General features: G+C 38.5%; 1 protein-coding gene across 1 annotated transcript in view; it reads right to left on the reverse strand.

The window, feature by feature from the left end:
* Positions 1-368: 368 nt before the first annotated feature.
* FAM171A1 (family with sequence similarity 171 member A1) overlaps positions 369-24239 on the reverse strand; it is an 86649-nt gene continuing 62778 nt past the window's right edge. Inside the window, exons 5-8 of the mRNA XM_021551668.3 lie at positions 20932-21108; positions 7611-7727; positions 5060-5174; positions 369-4448 (exon numbers count right to left, since the gene is read on the reverse strand). Coding sequence (XP_021407343.2) covers positions 2744-4448; positions 5060-5174; positions 7611-7727; positions 20932-21108 — 2114 coding nt within the window. The 3' untranslated portion in view covers positions 369-2743. The remainder of the gene's footprint in view (positions 4449-5059; positions 5175-7610; positions 7728-20931; positions 21109-24239) is intronic.

The raw sequence follows: 24239 nt of genomic DNA on the forward strand, positions 1-24239 counted from the left end.
TTTTGTAAGTGTTAATAGTACTTGGTTCACTGTGGAAGTGCAATATAAAAGCAAGAAAATTTCTCTGTATTTTACTGATATATCTGCCTCAGGAATTTTTTGAAAATTAAAACACGGAACTTATCACTGGACTTTAGATTAGGCATAACATACTCCAATCTTAAATCTTAAACTGTTACCTGAACTGCATTAACTCTGTTCCAGCTTCATTTAGCATATGGCCCAGGTGTGGATATAGAGAAATACTATTACACCAATTAAAAAATACTATTTTAAAGAAGATTTGAAACATACCCTCATTGTGTTTGTTCAAGTATATTTGCTGTATTAGGACCACAAATTATCAAATGAACATAAAACCAACACAATTAAAGAAACAAACCACTGCAATTTAATAGCAACAATCTCACTTTACAAGATAGCAATGATGGAAACTTTGCAAAGGAATGTGAAAAAATAATGTAATTAAAAATGACAGATTTAAGACAACAGAAAACTGGAAATTAAATAGCACAAAAATTCTAGTATGCAGAAATTTTATTCAGAATGTTTACTTATGCAGCATTCTGATTAATAAGTGACACTGTATTACCAGCACTTACTGACATCTGATAAATACTATGCCCTTAAAGTCGTATTTTTCTGTTCAGACCTTGCACAAACTGACAATAAGTAACCCAGAGCCCAAAATCAATTCACAGGTGGTCATTACAAAATTCATAAACAGAACAGGAAAGGACCTGCCACATACACAATGAGTAAAATGTAATTTAGTGCTAATATGGTGATTTCAATATTCAATGCACTCCACAATATTTTAGATTCCTTTTACAACATATACCACTTTCAAACATGAATCAAAACAAAAGGTGATCTGGCTTTGAGGATGGAAAGGAGCATTGACCTGGGAACTAGGAAATCAGGATTCAACTCCTGGCTAGAGATCAGGTTCCCAGGTAAGACATACAGTAATATGGAAATTACAAGACTCGCTTTCTATGAAAACCTTGAAATTTACTGAAAATAAAGTAATGAATGTTAGTTGGGGCTTATTATTACAAATTAAATAGGAACTATATAGCACTTAAATCACTTTGGAATAATGTATAACTTTAGTAAGCATGACTGCTGCTAATCTGCATAAAAATAACTGAATAAAACATGATAAACTGAATGTATACAAAGGATTCCACATGGAAATCACATACTTCCTCTTCTTTGAACCCAATTCATGAAAAAGTGAGAAGAGTGCAGTAAGTGTGAGTACCCACAGAAATCTCAGAAAGAAAACTGGCCCACGGGAAGTGTGACTCCAAAGGGAATTTTGGTGATACCAGGATTTCATTTCCAATGTATTCAGTGATACTTAAGCAAGTCATTATGTATTTATCAAGATACAGAGTATGCTTTTCTGAAAAGGGGTCTAAATTTCAGTATTCACTTAAGATCATGAGAACTGCAAAAGAAAGTAAGTCACATGAGCATAAATATGCACAGGAAAAATGAAATCAAAGTATTTTTAAATACCATAAAATAATGTGATAACCATGAACAGAGAAAATAAATTCACTAAGATACTTTTTGCAGTTTATTTTCAATTATAATTTTTGGATAACCAAGCAGCTCTGTATGGAAAAAGCACAGAAGAGTAATTCTGGCACTTTTGGATAGTACATTTGTGTTTTCCTCAAATTTTTCTAAACACATTCAGTCCAGTTGCTCGGTCGATAGTCCATTTTATATGAGCATGATTAGCTCATGGGATTCCAGAGGAAACTAATATATACAGTCAATGGAACTATCTTCTTGGCTACTCTGGGCCCTTTAAAATGTCTTCTAAGTCTATCCTGGCTAAACAGAATCCACAATATACATGATAGCTATAGAATACACTGTATTGAAATGAAAAATGCTTAGCACAAAATGGGACTCTTGGCATGCAGCTTAAAATAAAAGGTAGAAGTTCAGAAGTTTATAAAATCTCAAATGGGGTCAATTAAAAGGACTTAGCAAAAGAAGGGACTGTTCATTGTTACTGTAAAAAAGGCACTTTGAGAAAATGGTACTAGAATTGGAGGAATCTTAGTCGACACAAAGTTCAGTTTGGTTTCATAAAAAGGCTTCAATGCTAAGGGATGCTACTCAAGTTTCCTGCAGTTGTACATTAAAATAAATTGTTGAGTAGTTCATAATAAAGGACATAATATGTTTACAACCAACTTGTAAAATTAAGAAAAGCATAGTATAAGCAAAATATTACTAAAAGCAGCAATGCATAGCCTTTCATTGAGATAATGCACAATTTTGGACACCATGTGCCAAACTCCTGTTTTTAAGATACTTTCAGTAGCATTATCAACATAAAATTGGCCTACAAAACAAAAGCTTTACCAGCTCCTATTCATAAGGAGATTGAGGTCATAAACCAACCAAAACAATTTGTCAATATTTTCAACATCCTGGATGACCAATATCAAGTATATGGAATAACAATCACACTCTTTGTTCAGCTATCTCACTGGAGGCAGCTGTTAAATCAGAGGAATGATTTTAATTCTTTTCTAACATTTACACAGTAATGCATTTAAGTTCTTTCAAATGTTGCTCACCACAGTTTGTTTTTCTCTTTTCTCTCCACAATATTAAAAAAAAAAAAAAAAAGAAAAAAAAAATATCAAGCACTTCCACAGAAAGGATATTTGGCAATTTTATACTCCACTGTAGGGTGGATTTTCACAATAGCTCATTTTAGATTGAAAGTCATTAGTGGTCTTTCCTCTCGTTTCTGCCAAGGACTCTTCTTATCTTCACCTTGGTCATCTTCCTCATCCTCCTCATCTTCATCATCATCATCTTGAATGGATGTTCCATGTTCAGGACTAGTTAATGGCTCTGGTTTGGTATCCACAGTTCTGGTTTCCTCCTGCAGGCTGGGCAGCTGCACACCACTTCTCTTACTGGTGCCTTCTAGGAGGCATCGGAGAGCATTGTCCTCAGGGCTACAAACTGCTGTTCCACACTCGCTGCCACTTTGGTCCATATCATCCAAGTACACAAGCTGTGTGTAAGCTGTGCTATCTGAAACATTCCGCTCTCTCTGCTGGTGCTCCTGCACGGGGGGGTGGCTCTGTGGTGCAGACAGATGATCTCCTCTTCCCTTTCGGGCAGATTTCGGTTCATTCATGTCAACACCAGAGTCCAAGCTGGCATCGTTACTCCCGTTCCTACCAGCTCTTTGGAGATCAATGTATGAATGTCTGACGTGAGCATTTGAACGCCCGTCCAAAGAAACAAACCATGCTCGAGGATGAGGCAATGGCTTTCCACCTCCTAATTCCATCAAAGCCTTTTCTGTAAGAAGCTGCACTTCGCTATTCATCTGAGCCAGGGATGCATCGTTCAGAGAGGCAGGAATGGAAATAGATTCAGACATGGAAGCATTTTGCTGACTCCACTCAGCTGCACCTGCATCTTGCAAATGTTGCTGAGATATTGCTTGGGATGCCAACTGCTGGGGCTGCAGCTGCTGGGCAGGGTGTGGGAAAAGCCGTGCGTGAGGGTTGGGAAGCTCAGCCTGAAGTCTTTCTATATCAATCTGCTGGTCAGCTGGGACAACCAGGGGCTGGCTAACAAAAGGGTGTTCTCCAGGCAGCTTCATGTAATGACCTGGGATGACCAGTGCAGGCAAAACCTTTCTGTAAACACTGTCGTTGACTTGGTCGACAGAATTGCAGCAGATTAACTGACCTGGTCGAGGGAAAGACGCAGGCCTTTCAAGGTGATCAACTGAACGAGACATCATACAATCAGTAGGTCTGCAGTCCAGCAGCTCTTTTTCAGGGGCTGAAGGTGTGGGGTATATTTGTTCCTGAATATTGTATTTACTTCCAGTAGCAATATGGTTCATAGATACTTGAATTTCTCTCTCTTGCTTTTCAAATAAAGGCTGAGACAGCATAGCATTGTAACTTCTCCTATACTCATCTTTGATAGGGGACTCATAGCCTTCAGCTGTTTCTGTAGATTTTCTTGTCTTTAGAGGAAAACTATCTGCTGACTTGTGGTAGTCTTTTCTTAGAGACCCACTGGGAGTCAGGTCATCCAAGGAAATTCTGCTCTTGTCTTTCTCCTTGTCAGAGAGCAGTTCCTCTCGGGAGCTAAACTCCTGGGAAGTACTGAAGGAGTGTTTGAGCATAGGTGTATGCATATCTGCTTCTCCAGTAGGTGATACCATCTCCATGTGGACAGCACTGATTAATTCCTTTGCCCCTGAGTTTTCAGCGTGTCCGTTGCTAGCAACGGACAATCCACCTGGAAATTCTGACTCACGACGTGAAAATATTAAATTTATATGGGACATTGAGGTTGCTTGATCCTTCTTAGAAGTGTCCAGTGCTGTTGAAAGCTGTAGTTTCTTATGATGTTGACGTGGTCTTAGACATTTTCTTCTATAAAAGGCAGTAACAAAAGACGTTAGAAATTTATGAAGAAACAAGAGAAATAAGTGTGTCTTAACAGAAGATTTTAAAGCAGTGATTAGTATTAGGGGAATTGAACTTTTATTACATAATCTAAAAATTAAAAGCTTATCCCAGCAGCGAAGATAAAATTAAAGAATAACTAATGTCATTTGGGAAACATTTCAAGTGCCAATTACAACTGGAGTAAATGTCTAGAGAAGGCAAGTATAAAATCACTCATTAGTACGCATTTGCTGATAATTTAGCATTCATTTTACTACAACACTAATAGATCATTTTCAAATGCATAAAGGTACAGAGATCTTGAACCTATGCCCATGTTTGATAGGAAATTACATAGAGAACATAGGTACAGATGTGTGTGATTCACTTGACTACCATCCTCCCAAAGGCAGAGATTTATATGCTGTACGTAACTAGGAACACAGGAAATTTGATGTTTCTTTCTTTTTCAAGTGTTTGCTTGCCTTTTTTCCCCACAAAGGAAAAATGTTTCAATACATAAGTTTTTCATTTCATAAACACAAAAAAGCTTGTATTTTCAACAAGAACTAAGTAACCAGGATGGTGACTCTTACCTGCAATAATACAAAAGCAGACACAGCAAGACTAGAAGTATGAGAGCCATCCCTCCTAAAATTGCCAAAAGAAACATTGTGTGATAGCTGGTAATGTCGTGTGTTACAACGGGACCTGGAAGCCAGAAAAGAGAATTTAGACCTGTACCAATCTGCAAATAGGAAGAGGAACAACAGTTGAACAAGGAGAGGGACACTCTCCCTTATTATGAGGGTGTTAAGCAAGTGCTGCTCATAGCCCTGATGCCTACTGAACAGACCATCTCTGGAGAAGGGAGCAAGCTGTGGAGAAAGCATGTGCTGGTTTTCATGACTTTAAGTCCAAGTAGCTCATTCTGTGGAAAAGCAGTTAGTTTCAATGGGAGCATGCATCAGTGAATACTGCTTTCCAGGTCCTAATGTTGACACCGTGTGCCAAAAAGCTCTTGCCACTGGAGAAAATCCATCTCAGTATCTCCCAGCACTGTAATGCACAAAGCAACACTGTGGGCAACAGCTGCTCTGCTCATCTGTGGCTCTTCACACCAAACAGTACAGACAGTGTGTACAGGATTCACTGGAGGATGTGTCTGAAGTCTAGATCAAGCCAAGCCAAGCAGATCTTCTGTAGCTTTAATTAAAGGCCACTAGTGAAACAGTGTTGTAACTCCAGGTTTAAATAATGCTTAGTAAATGTTCTAACAAACAAAGGAATGCACACATGTGGACATCTGTTCACAATTATGCATGTGTGACCCAGTTGGTTTGTAAAATCCTTATGATGGGCAAGGAGGTACAGCACCAGCTGGCAGACTAACATGCATGTACTGTGAAGGACAACAAACTTGGCCAACTTAGAGGGTCTAGTCATAAAGCTTGCAAAACCTCATTTGTTGATCTTGAGTGGTCTGTAGAGCCACTGCTAGGAAAACAAAGATAATTTTTGTCCATTTTTGAGATTAGAAATCAAATAGATTCAATAAGGAGATAAAATATGCAAAATTAATTAACTTATTAAAATATTGCATTTGGGAAATCTAAATATTTATACATTCTGTCCCACCACTACCATTACATAATTGATTTTACAATTGCTTTAGGACATTAAGGAAAAGGAAGACAAGATGAATCACTTGAATTTTTCATGAAAATGTTGTTTTCATTGCAATAAAGTTTTAGGAACTCAGATCTAGCCCTAGAAGGAAGAAAAAGTAAAACACAAGTAGAAACTCTGCCATACAAGGTAAATCACAAGGACAAATAAGCATTCTCTTGTTAAGAGTTACAGGCCTTGTAATCTCAGAATTACAAGCACAATTCCATGACTATTGTAACTTCCTTGCAATCTGGGGCAGAGCTGTACTGGGAAATGTTTGGCTCAGAGCAGTTACTTTTTCTTCAAGAACAATTATTTTGTAAAATTTTGTAAAATTCCAATAGATTTAGGATGAAAGCTTATTCAGATCTGCACCCACCTCTAAATTCTGTTCAGCAATGAATCAGCTGAATATTCCAGCATTTAATATCTATCATTTAAAAGAACCTCAAATAAAAAGCTCACATATTATGAAACAACTTAATGATACGTATGAGGAGACTTTAAAATCTGTCCTTATGCAAGAGTTTGGTTTTGTTGGTTATATTTAGTTTATTGAGCTTGCACAGCCAAGGCAAGCATGTTTTCATTTCTATTGGATTAGGTTGTTATCTGGAAAGCCTAATACAATCTGTAAGGAGTTCTGGGTTGGATTTTTTTTTATTGATTGATTGGCTGATTGCCTCATTTATACACAGAGGTATTCCAGATTATTGCTGACTGAAGAGCTTCTACCAAGAAATCTGAGGCAGACACAGACAGAAAAAAGGAAGCAGAAGTTGCTTTGCAGCATAAATAAAGCTGCAAAGCACATATAATTAATACCTCTTTCAAAGCCATTTTTTACAGTTATGTGAAGAGGTTTGCAGATGGCAACCAATCAGCTCTGTACTAATGCCACAGTAAAATACCTCCTGGAACTTCTAGGCTAAGTTATTCACAGTGTAAATTAATCAGTCACCAAGAGGATGCAAAACACAACTCAGGGCAAAATGGGCATCTTCAGTGCAAAAGGAAAAAAGTGTCAGTCCATCCATCCATCCATCCATCCATCCATCCATCCATCCATCCATCCATCCAAAGTGTCTAACCCAGGATAATGCTGGTTTTGGGCAAGTTCATATCTCTGAGTTTCTGTACAGAAACTTCACAGCACCTGTTCTACCTGCTGGAACACCAACACACTGATGCTATCACTCCAACTGTTTTCTAGTAATGGCTCTACCAGGCAGTGGTGACACAAATGCATCAAAGCAGAAGCACATTGAAATGTTCCCCATTCAGATATTTTGAGGGTTGCCCCACACAATCCTGAAAAGATTTAACTCTTTACTTTCAGATTTCTGTTTTCTAATAATCCATTAGTGATCAAGCTGTGGCATCTTAGATGAGGTCATTCTGAAAAACATAAACATTATATATAAATAAATAATTACCCAGTGCTGCAAATATCAGTAAAATCCAATTCCATCTTACCTGGGATAGTAGGTGACATAGCTGCAACCCAGTAGCCCAGCTGAGGTGCAATGTAAGTCCAGGTCAACTGATTTCCTTCTTGTTGTACAATGCCCAAACTACTCTTCAGCCATGTCCCTGTAAATGTAGAAGTTGTAGGAAGATGTTACAGATATTCACATATTTCTCTGCAAGCAAGAGGAAAATCAAGCAGTAACAATGTCCACTATCCATGTGCACTAGGGCCTGTGTGTGTGAAGTGAAGTGGGAAGTTGTGCCTTCTGGTCACTGGCATTTGAGAGCACCCATGGTTTTCTCAGAAGCAAAAAACCCCAAACCCAAAACCTTTAAGATTAAATAAAACTAGTAAATCTTCAAAACCTGTCAAAAGAAAATATTTATTGTCCTATTGGGTTCCCCTCTTTTGAAGATGGATATTCCTGAAGCTGATTATATGCAGATAGCCCACTTAAAAAATATAGTTCAAGAGACATCTCTCTGACTACACTTGATATCTACACACCACCTTTCTACCAGCCCTGGCTGGCAACTTCTAGAAGACAGAGGAAAAGGTTTCCTCAAAATGGCTTTCCTATACAGACAGCAAGCTTAGTTACTGTCAGTGAGGAGAATTACATTGCATCATTGCTGTGATTAACTCTGTTAATCATTCAGTATCTGTATAATACCCCCAGGAATACTGTTTGGTAACAGTTGATGAGTTTTTTAAAACATGTTTCTCAAATGAAACAAAATTAATTTTTTTTTAGAATTATAAACTGATAATTCCAAAATAAGTAAGACTAACAATTTTAAAGCAATGTGTTTAAATTCACATAACGCTTGTGTGGTCCAGATTGGCAATCTGCACTAGTTGAGAATTCATCTACTTCATGAAGATTACTTTTATTCCAAGAGTTGGGTTATGAAGACCTTCATAACTGAACCAGCTGAACGCCCTATTGTAATTCATTAATATCCCTGATTCTGGGACTGTCACATCAGTTTCTGATGTAATAAATACCCAGAATGGGTTTTAGACTGCTCCTATATTCATCCTCTTTGAACAAACCACAGAACTGCTGGCCTCGACATGAAGGGCAATCACTGAGAGGCCAGGCAGTGTTTCCCAAACCTTCAGTCCTGGCTTGGCACCTCCAGTAGGTGCCATAATAGAAGGCTTGGCCTCCTTAAGGCCTCACATATTTTGATGGCCACTACCAGGATGCTGCTCTGTGTACACAGAAGGGACAAACCCCTCTGCATTTCTGTAGTGCAGTTCTCTATTTCTGTGCTGAAGGGGGAGGAATGCTGTGTTTCCCTTACCCAGCTTCAAATGCTCACTTGAAAGGCAAGCTGCATCGTGTACTTGTGATTCCCCTTCCTTTAAATAAGTCTCCTACTTGTAATTCCCAAAATGGTGCTTTTCATTAGATGTCACTTAGGATTAAGGAACAGCATTTTAATGGATAACAGTCATCTGAACACTCAGTATTAAGTACAGAACACACAGAAGAGGTGCTGCAGCTGGGTTTGTTGTTTTTATAATACATTAAAGATCCTGATGATTACTTCTCTGTTCCTTAGATTATCCACCTGTGCAAACCCTCTACAAGAATGGCTTTTTTGAGTATTTATTTCCTCCCTATTACTGATTTTTCCTATGTAAGACCACTGTCTTAGGCTAATAATAAATCCAACTGAATACAGTGAAAGGTTTAGAAGAATACGTGATTGAGAGGGTTTCTAGACTTAGATGACTACTACTGCCAGATGCCAATTGTATTTGCAACCAAACTGAATTTGTTCAGGGAAAAGGAATTACTGATGTAATTATCAGTTTTTCAAGTATAATTTCCAGTCTGTAGAGGGTAGCAATAATCTCTTATTTCATAAAGAAAGCCATGCAAGACTAGTAATTTTAATTTACAGTACTAAAAGGACCAAAATCTGTGTACACAGATTTGCATATGTGGCATGTATTACTGTAACAGAACATCTTCATGTAGTCATTCATTTACCTCTCTTAGGGAAACATTTTCAGGAAAAATAGAATGGAATTGTCCACAGTTACAGGGAGTTTCTGGAAAATCTACGAGAAGTAGATTCATTTTTCTCTATTAACATGGCCACTAACCCTATCCATGCACTTCCAGGGAAGAAGTCATACTAATAGCCCTGAAGGTGAAAAATAGCCTTTAAGGTCACAAATTGCTCTTATCTTGTCTCTAAAATGCCATTTGGTTAAAAAACTCTGTAATCTTTAACCTTGTCATTTTTCTTTTTCTGCAAGATCTGGATGATGAGAATACTACCGATTATTGAACTACACAACAATGTGAAATAAAATTTTAACAGAGACATAGAGTGCTGATTAAAAATAAAAGGAAGGACCAGGGTGATGAATACATAAAGTTTACCATATTTTTCCTATAACCTCCAAGCCCTTTAAATTCACAAGCAGAGTGCAGACGTGTACATAATCTGGTGAAGTTCAGTACCTTCCATGTCTATTTCTACAGCTGCCTCCTGGAGCAGAAGCTGTTACTGATCCTCTCACTAGGGGGAACTTGTGTCCAGCATGCCTTACCCACAGGATGCTGCCTCCCGAAAAGCCTTTTGCTCAGTAATACTCTGCATAATGCAGCCATCAAGAAGCTCAGAGGGGCTGCAGGCTTATTGCCATGAGCAGAGCTCTGCTGCTGTCCTGCCAAACCAGCAGCAGCTCAGGTCGCTCATATTTTAGCAACAAGAATCCCTTATTTGCAATGGAAGCAAAGAAGAGACTACTGAATAAGCCTCAGACAGGTTTCACACTTGTCTGCTGCTCACTTAGTTCACCTGTTCATAGTAACCACTGGATTTACTCCAGGCAATATGGTGCTCTGCATAAATTAAGGAAAAATGTAATTCTGTCTCTCTGTTATGGATAGTTAAGACAATTCAAATACATAAAAGATATATCCAAAATTGGTCATCTTTAACCAAAAGATATGCAGCTTTTGTTGACCATACCCGACAAATTGGTGTATTATGACAGAAAATAGTAACTTCTAAATGGCGCCACCCAAAGTTCCTTCACCAGGGTGACACCAAGTGTGGGTTCCTGTGAACCATGAGTACACAATTTCATCATCAGCCCTTTTTTAATACTTTAATTGTCCAACACTATGGTGCTAAATTTGCCTAAAAAAGTTTCACCATCTCTTACCAGTAGTTCACTAATAAAACAGAGCATCCTCCTACATCATGGGACGAAGAAAGCAAAGAACTCCATCCTCTACAACAGCAGCCAGCAGCAACAAAACAGGTTTGAGTGGAAACAGCTGAAAACACAAAGTCCTGTACTGTTTCTTTTGTGAACAAAGAGCTGAAAGCCAACCTGGTGTTACTGGAGGGAACTGATATACCTCCAGTATTCTGCAAATCCATCAGCATTTCCAGGTCTCTCGTATTTCATTCTTTATAGGTTCTGATTTCCTGGTTGCTTTTTAAGTATCATTAAAAAAGCAGTGCTCTTGCAGTTCCTTACATGCAATGCCCTGCTGTAAAGACTAATGTTGGACCTTCTATTGAGCAAAACTCAATTGCTTGGTAGTGACTGGCTGTGCTCCTACATTTCACACTGTCTTATGTGATCAAGAGTTCATTGCTGTGCAGCCTTGAGAACAAATTCTCTATCCTGCCTCAGATTCCTCCTTGGAGTGGAAAACAAGATGCTGTCCTGTTCTAAAAATGAAGCTAATGACCCTCTGTGTCCTCACACACTTGCTGCTGTAAGCAAAGGAGGGGCAGTCAGTAAAGATCTTTGTCCATTTTTCTATCAATTCCTATGCAGTAGCCTGCAAATGGAAGAAGAGCAAGCACCATTCATTCTTTCTGTGTTGTCAGGATTACAATTGCAGAACTAAGCAGAAGCATTTAGAAGGGAAAAGAGGTCTTATTTCCCTGTATGCTGTGTTCTAGTAATTTAATTTATTTTCCGATTATCCTGTAACATCTACTTCTTCCTTCCACCCAAATCAGCAAAATCAATGAGCTTCACTGCTTATTAATATTTACACTTGATTTGTAATAACTGTTAAGTAACAAGAAATATAGGATTATTAAAAAACCTGAAACCAGTAAAATGAGCTGGATGTAATGGAAGTGATAATTTTTGTTCAAGACTGTCATTCCAACGAAAACTTGTCTATGTCTCTTTGGAGCAGAAACAGCAAGCTCAGTGTAGTTTGTAAGCACTGCATGATTTGGGCCAATTCACCATTAATTCTTAAAGACTGGCTGGTGCTTCATGGAAAACTTATACTATATATAGAGACATTCTTGCTTATAGATAATTTTTACATTTCTCTTCCTGTTTTTCCTCTCTTACTGCTCAGTGGAGCCAACATGCTGATCCAAGATTCAAGTCAGGGGAGCTGTCTTCTGGCAGCAGGGGGAGAACCTACATGCTTAATGCTTTTCTTACCAAAATTATACTGCCTGTTACTGACTTTTTGGAATAAATGATGTAATTTAACAAATTTATTCTTCATTCTTTCTTAAAAAGCTTTTGAAGCATCTACCCATCATATGTTCATATATAGAACTCAAAAGCAAGGTAAGAGAACACAGCAAAGAATGTAAAAATCAGAGTACTTCAAAGATACACAAATCAAAAAACAATCAGATAAGGAAAGCTGATGTCCATCGGACTGCAAAAATACTGGAGACGTTCAAGACTTCAGCAGAGCAGGAGATAAATTCTGCTAGAGAGAAGCATCTTCATACTTCACAGTAACTTTGATTGTAATGAACACACTCATTTATCTCAGGCAGCTTTTAGAATTTGCCAATGGAGGCCAGAGGGGTCCTCCACTGAACAAATTTAACAAAAAATGGCTTGCAATTATGAATAAATCTAACAAAAAATGGTTTTCACATTAAATCCCTATTTCAAGATACATTCTGCATTAGACAACATATTTTTCTAATTTATTTTGGTTTAGTTTGGAATCAGAGTGAAAAATGGCACTTTGAGCAAGGAGTGCCCAGATGGACAGCTACTGCAGAGAAGCCACTGAAGAACAGGTATTCTAGACTATCCCCCAGCACAATCAGGTCACTGCAAGTATGGCTGGTTTGCCCAGAAAAGAGATGTCCTGTTTTCTTCAAAGACATCAACGATTTGATGTGGCAGCCTGCTGGAACCAGGCAGCAAGAAGGAATACATGATGCCTCTGAGTAAGACATTGCTCCCATATTTTAAAGCTAGGCTTTATTATTTTAAATTGATCTGTAGTGAAATCCAGGGAATTGTCCCTCTGGCTTCCATGTGTGACTGTGCATGCTGACAATCCCACGCTGCTCCAGCTCAAGCAAATGGCCAACTTCCCACTGGCCTTGATGAGGCAGGAGTGCCCCACAGCACCATCTGCTCTAGGGAGAGATGCATGGGACTCTTGCTACAGCCGAGGAGAAGCAGGACAACCTCCCCTCCTGTGATCTGCCTGCGAGGGACGTTCTCTTGCTGGCACCCCAGCACAGAGCTTGGCTCTCTGGAAGGATGTATAATGCTGCTTGCTTCAGGTTTAACGTCCCAAGCTGACCATTTCAGAGCCTTCCAGATCACCACTGCTGCAGGGACTTCTGCTGACTTTGATTGTGCTTTCTTTCTATCACTGACCAAAACAGTTCTAGTAAATGACTGTCAGATGGATGTGCTGCAGCCAGCAGGTTCCCCCAAGGACAGTCATAAAGCCTAAATATTGCTTGTGTTTAATATATGGTAGCTATGCTGGTTTATTTCCATAAATTATTTTACATGTAAGCTTTTGGTAAGAAAATTCTTCCATTGATCAAACACTGTTTGCTTTTAATTTTGTTTCTTTTAACTGGCAATAGGATCATCCAATTCCACTCAAGCAGGGAACCAAAACTGGTTATTTACAACACTAATTATTTCCATCCAAGAGGTTTGACAAAGAAGAGTATTTGAGAGAGCAAATAAGACAAATTTGAGACAAATTGAGAGCAAATTTGACAAGTAAGAGGTAAGAGAGTAAATTAAACATAATCCCACATAATATTAATTTATTTTCAATCACAAGATGAGCTTCCCTGGACAAAAGCCCTTTGGAAAGAAAAGAAAGGTACTTTTAACTGTACTGCTTAATAGCATAGATGTTTTAAATAAATATTCCTTAATGAGAAGTGCTTTTCTTTCAGTATGGATCTCTTGTGCTGTCTATGATGTCTCTTAAGATCGCCCTGCTTAGGCAGAGATTCACAGTTAAACAGAGATACATGTGTCAAAAGGAATGAGGCAGGTTGTTACCAGACAGTGTAGGACAGCAAAGGATATTCAAAACATACTAAAAGTGCTTCTAAAAGTAATTGATTTAGACACTGCAAACAGCAGCATTATTAGGAAGAGTTAATCAAGGGCAAGTTTGTGAAAAGAACTTCCTAAAGCATGTTATGACATACATAAATTGTAGCTTTTCATTCCACCAGTTTAAAGCTGCTTATCAGATTTCTTCTTCCAACTGAAAATCACCTTTAATCTGCATCAGGAGAGGAAGTTTTACTAGAGAGGGATGATTTGGGATGTTTTGATTTTGTTCATTTTCTAAAAAGCTAAAAGCTTGAAATGGAAGTTAAAAATTCCTTCCTGAATATTGTTGGCGCTTACTCTCCTCCTCACCTTCCCCCAAATACACATGGGTTTAAAAATTCATAGTATTCAAGTTAATATTACAATTTTGTTTTCAGGGTTGCTAGGCAACATCAAAAAATAAACGTCCCTGCTCTGAGAGCCCAACACCCTCATTATTCTTCCACTCCTACAGAATTTGTTATACAATTCTTCCAGGGCTAAATCCTGCTCCTGTTTTATCATCATTATTTCGTTAACTAAAAAGGAGATGATTTTACCATTCTTGAATATTTTAGCAAGGAAATCAAGTAGTTCCATTTATTGTTTGTGCCTGAGAAACTCTGTGGGTTTTTCCATCTCTTCTCAATTTTTCCCCTTAAATCACCTGTCAAGTGCTTAACAAAAGAAAAAAAACATTTACATTATTTAATAATCTTAATTATATCTGGGCAGAAGGCAGGGCACATTGTATACAGACCTGCTCACACTGCTTTGGTCCCCTTGGAGTATTTCCTTCCAGAATGTTGGAACAGACATGACTTATGAAAATTACTTCCACACGTAATTACTGGTTAATAACTGTATTTCAAAAGGAACAACTTAGTTATGCCTGTTGGACCACCATCCCTAGTTACTGGTATACATGAAATATATAAAGATACTGCCTTTAGAATCTGCTTTATCACATTATTAATCCTATTCAGTCAGTTACTGACAAAACTATTAGAACATGTAATAAATAAATGCACTTGCACAAAATACTGCATGCCTTTTCCTTCATTCAGCCTCACATCAGACTCACATTCAGTTTCTATTTTTCCAACTGGAAGTGGAAGGAGAGGCACACTGGGATTTGATCTAACATTGCAAGGCTGCAGAGGGAGCAGTTCCCAGGTTCTCAGCCTCTCCAGCCCCATCCCGGCACTACCCACTCCTGCCTGAATTCCCACCAATCTCCAGGTCTTCTTCAACTGAGGCAGTTGCATAAGCACAAAGGCATTTTCTCAATTTCTGAAGTTTTGATGCTTGCCTCTTCCTACCTTCTCCTGCCATGGCTTCTATAGGTGGAGCTATAGGGCTGTCTACATGACACTACATTATTCAAACCTGCTCCCAGAAGCCAGGGATCTGTTTCCAGTTTTATTTCCTTGACTACATATTCGTAGATTATTTGCACAAAGATCACTACATTTTGGCACCAATGTGATTCCTTCAATGGTCTCTTAAGCATCATCTTCATGCTATACCTCATCAGCTCAAATGATGTACAAGGTGGGCAGAGGACTAAGCAATGCATTCATGCCCTTTCATATGTGTAAGCCACAACATTCATTTTGAAAACACACACTGATAAATAAGCACAACCGTCTCCTGTGAGTCTCTCCAGAAGAATCCTGAGAGTGAGAACATACCTGAGTGAGCTACATTGTGAAGCATCAGAGGAAGAGCTTCTTTTTCTTTCAATGCTGAGGTCTGTCTAAAACTCTGAATGGTATCTGCACCTATTATGCAGACACTGTACATGGTAAAAAGCTGTGTTTGGTAGCTGCCATTTCTATGGCAACATACAAATTATGAAATTCTGTGAGAGCAGTCAGTTAAGAACCTGTATTCTTTAGTGTATTTAGTCTTTAAGAATAATTTAAGCTTTCCAGCTGAGATTAAAAAGGAAGTCAAAATCAAATAGACAAGGAATTTTTAAACTACAGATGTAGCTTAACCTTGAACTTCTGTGGTTTTCACCTTTGCAAACCAATCTCCATGATACCACTGAATCTGGTCTAGAACCACATGTTCTGGATCTGATTATACTAAGCTCAAACCTTTGTGGGCAAGGAATGTGATTTCCTGAGCACGTTCATTTCTCATGCATAGAAAACCCACTAAAAGTCATGGAGAAGTGTATGAAGTCCCAGGCCATGTGTGCAGCTGCATGCACTCCAAAGGCAGACCATCTCTCCAAGGTCAGAGGCACAAATCACACCAGTGTCAGATCAAGTGACAGGCTGTGAATGTTTCTGCTAAATTATTATTTTCTGTCAGTCACACAGAGTTATGAATGTGGCGGCAGTCAGAAATCGATCAAATTCACAACAAAAAGAAATGTTTTATTTTTAAACTAAAAGACAATATCTTCTTTGGGTGGATTATCACTGCTACCACCTGGGAAACTCAAATCCAAGACTTTTATAAATAAATCATCCTATTTGCAAACAATGCACAGTGAACTAGACTGGTAGATGTACAGTAATCTGCTTACATTTTCTGCCTGGCAGTAGCTGTTGCTCTCTCCCTATAAACACTAAGAACAAAAAACAAACATAAGTTCACCTCTATGAAATTGCAGTCAAGTTTAAGTAGGCACCAATACTGCTTACACATAAGTATATCCTCGTGACTTCTTCTGAGCACAGAAAATATTATCTTGATTTTGCTGAGGAAGGAACCTCTGGAAATTCTGGTTCTACAAAAATCAATACAAATTTTACCACTGACAGCAGAACGTTACCCAGAAAAAGAAAGTACCAGACTTTTAAATGCTTTTAGAAATCTATTATGGAATTAATGCAGTCAGAAAGCAGCAACCAAGAAGAGGGGAGTACATAAAGAATTGTTTTTTTATGAAGTCATAAAGAGTTCCCCAAGATACTTTTCTCCATATTCTGCCATGACTTTACATGAACACACAGCTGAAATTTCAGGCACTGGGGAAACAACCTTCTCTGCAAAGAAGCCAGTCATTTAAAGACAACAAGGTCACACCCAAGATGTACAACCAAGTGCTTGGGGAGAAGGAAGAACAGACACATGGTATTCTGAACTTTATTTACATGTAGTGCACAAGAAAGAACATATTTTAAGGAGGATGAACAAAAGGACTAAGGATTAACCCTTCCACTCCAGAGTCCTTTGCCACAAAACTGAAAACAGTGTTGAAAATATTTTCCTATTATTGGATGGGAATAATTAACTAGCAGCTGGATCATATTAATAAATCTCATTTTCATATTATGCACACTGGAATATTTGGTAGAATTTTGAAGTCCCTCATACAGCTCCAAATGTGGATCTAGAGGTCTAGCTGCAACACAGTGCTTTCATATCACACAGAATGAAACAGAGGACTTAAAATGGAGAATGCTGGTCTTAACAGTTTTGCTCCCTGAATCCAATGAAAACCAGACACCTTAACATAAAACATAAAGCATTTCAATGGGGGCTGAGGAGAATACAGCTGAGCAAGTGCTGTGTTATTCAGTCCAGCTGGTGGGAACTGGAGATGACATAGGAGGCAGAAAGTTTCATTTCTACTGGGATATGTGGTATTTCTGACTTAAGAGGACAAGGCTAGAAAGAAGTTTTGAACAGAAATTTGGTGTCCAACAACATAGAGATTAATTATACTTCTGTAAATCCTACTGACATCAAGGCAAATATACATGGAAGAAGTCATGATCCCAACCATCTGTTTACAGATAAAGAAGAAATTATTTTTTCAGCCCCCTCAGATTTTGAGAAATCCAACACAGCACTTGTTAGGGAAAAAAACCCCAAACCCCAGAAAACGCCACTGAGCACTCCTGATCATAAAAATGAGAATTCCTGTCTTTTTGTTCAAACCTTTTAAGTGCATACCATGAAATAAAACCACTGTCCCACAGTACTGTGAGACACAAGACGTGGGCATGTCCACAGCATGCAGTGATTAAGTTGCATTTCAGCATGTAATATCTCTGTAACATCAATGCATCTGTGTTTATTACTGCCAGCACTCAGAAATGCTGCAGGAAATGGTGGTGGACCAACACAAGAACAAGGTTACATGTATTCACTTATCCTTAAAACACCTCCAGGGCATTGAACTGATCTTCACTTTATTAACTATTCACAATGGTATTATTGCTTTAATTTGCTTGCTGTGCACACAAGGCAGTAGGTTTGTTTCATAATGAAAAATCTCATTTGGAACAGTATGAAATAGATGCAGCAGATTGTCTTGTTTTGATGTCAGCCTGTTTTTTCTGGCTGCTTGTTTCATCAGTGTCAGTGGAGCCACTCTCAGCCTTAAGCAGACTATGCTGCTTCATGTGCTTCTCTCCCAAGGATAGAAAGCATGGCTATGAAAATACAGATTGTTTATGGTAAACATCCTAAAAAGCCATTAGTTATTTCTGGCTACCGTAAGATGCCTCGTTTTTGTGGAAACTACAAAAATCTCTGCACTTCCAGTCAGATGCCTCTGGGTTCATATTAGTTCATCATGAGCTCAGCAAAAATGTATGAGATGCTAAGGATTAAAATATATCTGTAGTATTTCTGTCACTTCTCTATGTCCTCTAAAAGTGAGAAGTACTTCTGCTTTTTAGAGCAGAAATTGTATTCCATTCAGTAATGATGACAACCTCATGGACCCTAAACAAATGCAATGGCTTGCACGAACAAGTGCCTGCTGCACTGCTAATCCACGAGAGAGAAGTGCTGTATGAGCCTGGTAAGACAGTCACAGTTTTCTGTCTGTGGCATTTACTCACTGTTCAGATAAAAGCATGAACATTTATGCCAATGGAAATTTACTAAGGAGAGACCAGAACATAACCAGCACTGAAGAAAAACAGCCATGAAATGAAAGACAAAATCAGAATAATAAAGCTGGAGGTCCTGTCCTGACAAGGCACAGATCTGGCAGTGCAAATGGGTTACAACAACTTATCTGCCAGCTAAGGATTCCTCCAGTATGGAGCCATCCCAATCGTTATCCATCCATCTCCCTTCACAGTCCAAGCAACACAGGGATGTGGAATGACAGGATGCCACCATGTTCATGATACATATGGTTAGTTTGACAGAGCTAGGGTGTTAAAGTAGCTTGCACAAGACAGTGTGGCTGCTCTTGGGATATGACCAAAATTCTAGTAGAACTGGCATGCTGCAGTCAGGGCTTAAAATGCATCTTTGTTCAACACCTTTGGTTGCACAGAAGGTTGTTTACTTCAGCTGAAGTGTGAGCTGGATCCTGAGCATATCATCTTCAATACCTTGCTCTCCACAGCTTTGTGAAGCTAAGTGGCCTGACAAAGATGCATTCTGTTTAGCAGTCCTCATGCCTTCTCCTCCCAATAACACATGTGCTCCAGTAGTTTGTCATGAATCAAGCAAGGCTGGACTCGTCTCAAGATTGGAAGCCTCAAGCCTGCAACACGAATTAACTGCTTATATTGCTCTATACTAATATATATACTGCACACAACAGGGTAACTAGCTCTTTACATACAAAATTAAAAACTGTATTCCATACTAAAAGAGCACCTTTGTGGCCTCACTACAGGGGCATGGAAATTTGGCCATAAGTGAGAAAGCTACATAATCACAATCAGAACCATTTACTTGCAATGAGTAACTAGCAATGAGGCAGGCTGCAGCTCTAGCACAGCTGACAGGAAGTACTGGAGAAGGACTGCTTCTTATAGGGAAAGTAAACTCATTCTTCCGTTTTGTTTTGTTTTTGTTTTTTCTTTTTTTTTTTTTTAACAAGGGAAAACAAAATAGTTTCCATAAGAATTGTTCAGTTTCAGGAAGAAAGTAGTGAAATTTATTGCCAGTGTTATTATATTGTATTCAAATTTACTCTTCACTAAATTGTACTGCTTTACCCTCTAATACAGGCCACTTCTCACAGAAGATTCATAGACATGCTTTTTGAAAATACATCCTTTTTTTTCAGCAAACCAAGGTAGGTAATAATCAAAACCATTTTTTCCCCCTTCACCTCTCTCTTCCTCCCTTCCTCCAACATGCTGCTTTCATGCCTGTTCCTCTACTTGTAAGTGTGATCATCAGCTGGCTCAAACCATTTGTTTGCAGGACAAACCCCCACTGATTGTCTATACAGACCCATATTTCTGGCTCCTTTTTGTCTCAGCATCTACCTTTCTCACCTTCCATTCTCCTTTTTATTAACAACCATGTGGCACATACTTCAGAAGGCACAGTACAATAACTGAAGAGGGATCACCAAGACAAGACTTAGGCACTCCTTTGCCCTTTAAAATCTGAAGCTGTAAGGAAGGCCAGTACAGTGTACCAGCTAGACAAAAAAATGAAGAAAATAAATCTTAAAAAGAGCCTAAAACATGTATTTCTGGGAAAACTCCTCTTCACAGTGGCAAACACTATTCAGTAATACAAAAATTTGAGTGCATTGTACAAATTATATTAATTAATCATTCTGTCCTTTCAAAATATTTCATTAGTTTTTCTTCTCAAAAATTCATTTAAATAATTTAATGTATTTTCCTGACAGTATTAGAAAATCTCAAAGTGATTTAAAAAGAAATCAGTACTATATTTCCTATCTGGCAGGCAGGAAACAGAGCCTGAGCCAAGAGGAGGACCCAAGGTCAGATAGCTGGCTGCTGGCAAAGATAAGGCACGTTTCCATTTCTACACACTTCCAATTCAATGCTGTAGTGAATACATCTCTCCTCAGTCTCTGGGTAAAATGAAGTTCTCTCAAGTTTTTAAATAAAATATTTAATAATTGAAAAATGGTACATTTACAAAAACCTTTGGTTAAAACTGGCACACAATGCTAACTATATTTGCATATATACCATATATTACTTGATAAGTAAAACTCAATTGTCTCTTCTTTTAGATAGAAAACAAAAGCCATCTAGGAAGCCACAACGAGAAGTTACCTACCAAATTTTTGGTCAAACCTCCATGCTGGAACGTGTGCATTGTGTTTCAAGTTGCTGTTTGCTGGCAGAGGCACTGTTACATAGATGGGGCCGTTCACGGGGACGGGGGTCCCGTCGCTGCTGAGCAGGTGGACGCTGACGGCAGTGACTGGGGTGAGGTCATACCTGGTGCTGTTTCCTGACGGGAGAGTGAATGAACACCTTGAGTACAGAATGCACAGAATTTAAGGGACACCTGTGTGGTTCCACACTGCAGTACTGCATCAGTGCAATTCTCAAGGGATGGGAGCAGCAATTTCCTCCCTGCCTTACAGAAGAACTTTGTATCAACCAACCAGCCAGCCAATCAATAACCCTCCCCCTTCCAAAAAGACCAAACTCAAGCCACAAAATTGAAGGAAGATGTATATGGTCTATTTTTCACCTAATTTTGGAAAAATGTGAAGACAAAAAAACTACAGAGTAAAAATCTCCTGCATATATTTTTCATGTTAATTCATCTTAAATAAATCTGTATGAGTAACACAGTTTCATGGAAAAAAAATATTTTACAAGTCTTTATTGTAACTGCAAATGCCCATATTGTTAACTAACAAACACCAAAATAACCACTGGCACTTCACAAATGATCAGTCACATGTTTAAGAATGCTAAGTTGCATTTCCTTTGGCCTTTCACTGAAAAGAATCATACTAAATGGATTATTAGCATATACTCCTTATGTTTAAACTGGATGCCAATGAATGTTACTTCATGACAACATATTTCTAAAAAGCATTGTAACCCTTCAATGATTTAACCAAACGAACCAATGACAGGGATAAATATCACAGGTATATGTACACACAGGCGAAAAAAATCCACTTGAGTTTAAAAACCAAGATGTGGAGCTCAAAGCAATGGCAGGTTCAAATTGGAAGAGATGGAGTTCCAGTTTTGCAAGGGGCTGGAGCCCCACAGGCCCGTGCAGCTGCCAAGAGCACCATCCCTGCTGCCTGTGCCGTGCTGGCTCCAGGGTTCCCAGCCGCTCCTCCTGCCGGCGGTGAGCGAGGGGTGCCCGGCTGGCAGGGATGGGTAAGCCTGGAGCCTTAGGCTGCACACTGCCTGTGAGGGCATCTTCAACCCAGCTGGGCTGGCACGGGGCCTTTGGTATCCTCAGGTATCCCGGCGACAGTGCTCAACAGGATGAGTACATTTCAGGGAATGGTGGCAGAGCACTGAGACCTTTATGATTTCTCATAACTCTGGTTAAAGCTCTAGGAATAGCCTTTATTAAATCTGGGGTCTCTGAGTAACAGCTCACCAAATAAAGACATCACCAGGAAAGGGGTTGGGAAGTGGTAAAGCGAAGGAGAAAAAAAGGTGACAAAAAACTTTGCCGAATTTTAAATTCCTTGGCTTTTGTAAGACTGCCAAACTGAAGGAATGGAAAATAACCAGAAGTAATGTTGCACGTGGCTCATTTATGAAAGCATCTAGTCTGATGCACACTTTGCCCAGATTTCCAGGTGGGTGTCACTGTTACACAGCTGATGTGCAAGGGACACACATGCTGCCTTCACTGACTGTGAATGGAGGGGCAGATGCTGACCTTACAGAGGGATTAAAGTATTGAGAAAACAGGTACTGTGAAGGTGGCCATGTAGGAGAGACACAGACCTAACAGATTTAAAACAGACAAGTAAGCTTTGAAAATTCAGCTGGGGTGTAGGGGAAGGTTGCCAGCCTACCCATGCATCTGTAAATATAGGCTCCAATGATAACCATTATTGTCACCTTAACACTTCAGAAGACAAAACAGCGAAACAGAGGAAGGAACTGGTGAGGGAAAAGTTGTTTATTCCTGATCATTCACTACACTGCCTCTGCCATGCACCTGTAACTTCTGTCAGATTGATGCTTGAACCCTGGACTTAGGCCACTACGGTTCTCAGGCTGGTATCAGAGAAATCCCTCTTGCCAAGTACTGTGTCCTGATGACATTCTTGTATATACAAATTCCAAACAAAAAATTGTGTAACTTCAGATTTTAGATTCATATAAAGGATTAAACAGTGTTTTATATTTTGCATCTTTTTAGATATTGAAAGTGTTGAATTTTTCTTTTATTACTGTCTTGATATAGTATATATCTGTAAAAATTAGTTTTCAGTCCCAGAAAAAGCATTCGGATGGTGAAATACAATTTTTAATTAAGATGCACTAATACTTTGCTCAGCACTGGACTGAATAATTTATATTAGAAGATGAAAAACATCCTGAAATCCACTGACCTCTAGCAAGAAGAAATAATTTTCCAACTTGCCACCTTGTATAGTATAATAATGCTCATTAAAAAGATAAAATGTTTCTCATTTTTGTTGTGAAGGCAAATTAAAATCAGTGCCTACGAAACTCTTGTATGCTGTAAAACTGATAAGCACACACACAGATTAAAAGGGAATGGACTTCGATAAATGTCAGCTTTCATTTATTTCTTGTCATTTTTGACATCTGGTGACCTGTAAAGAGCTTTAAAAATAATCAGATAAAATTCACTGTCAGTTCAGACATGATGCTTTATAAAGAAACAAGCAGCCACAAAATGCAAGTGGAATAATGGTTATCAGCCAGCTTGGTCCACTGAGGCTGATGATAGAAAGTTTTATTTAGTTGGGTTAAAAGGACAAGATTTTGTGAAACCATCCTCCTGGTCTCTAACTGGTGATTAATATGAACAATAAATTAACACTTTGCAGGCTTTGCAGTGAAATTCACTGCAGAATTTGCAGTGAAATTCTTCAAATTTTTATGTTTATAACATGCTGATTCATGCAATTAATTGTCACTGTTCTGTATTACTAATTACCCAATTGGGATTTTATGAAAAATGCTGAACTCACAGAGAATAGGTTTTAGCTAAAATTACTACAAAAGCCATTCTGGACAAATACTCCCTAAATGGAGGGACCTTGTCAAAATGCTACAGACATGTAAATAAACTGTAGAAGAACAGAGAAGTAATTGTGGGGGAAGGAGAGGAGGAAGAGAGGGAAGAGACAGTGTTCTGCAGAATTCCAAAATTTCCCATGCACATCAATGCTAAGATTTTTTAGAATTTTAAAATTATTTTTAAAATATTTTAAATATTTTTAAATATTTTAAATATTCTTTTTCTCTTGATAACAAAAGTATTAAAAAATCTCCAGCAGATGCTGACCTCATTTTTTGTGCTTTCAAAAGTTTTCCAGGCTAAGCCTTCACCAAGTCACTTGTAGATATAGAAAAAGATGTTAATCCCACTTCAGGATTTTAAAGTTACATGCTTCC

Source organism: Lonchura striata, chromosome 1 (assembly GCF_046129695.1).
Source record: "Lonchura striata isolate bLonStr1 chromosome 1, bLonStr1.mat, whole genome shotgun sequence".
Classification (NCBI taxonomy): domain Eukaryota; kingdom Metazoa; phylum Chordata; class Aves; order Passeriformes; family Estrildidae; genus Lonchura; species Lonchura striata.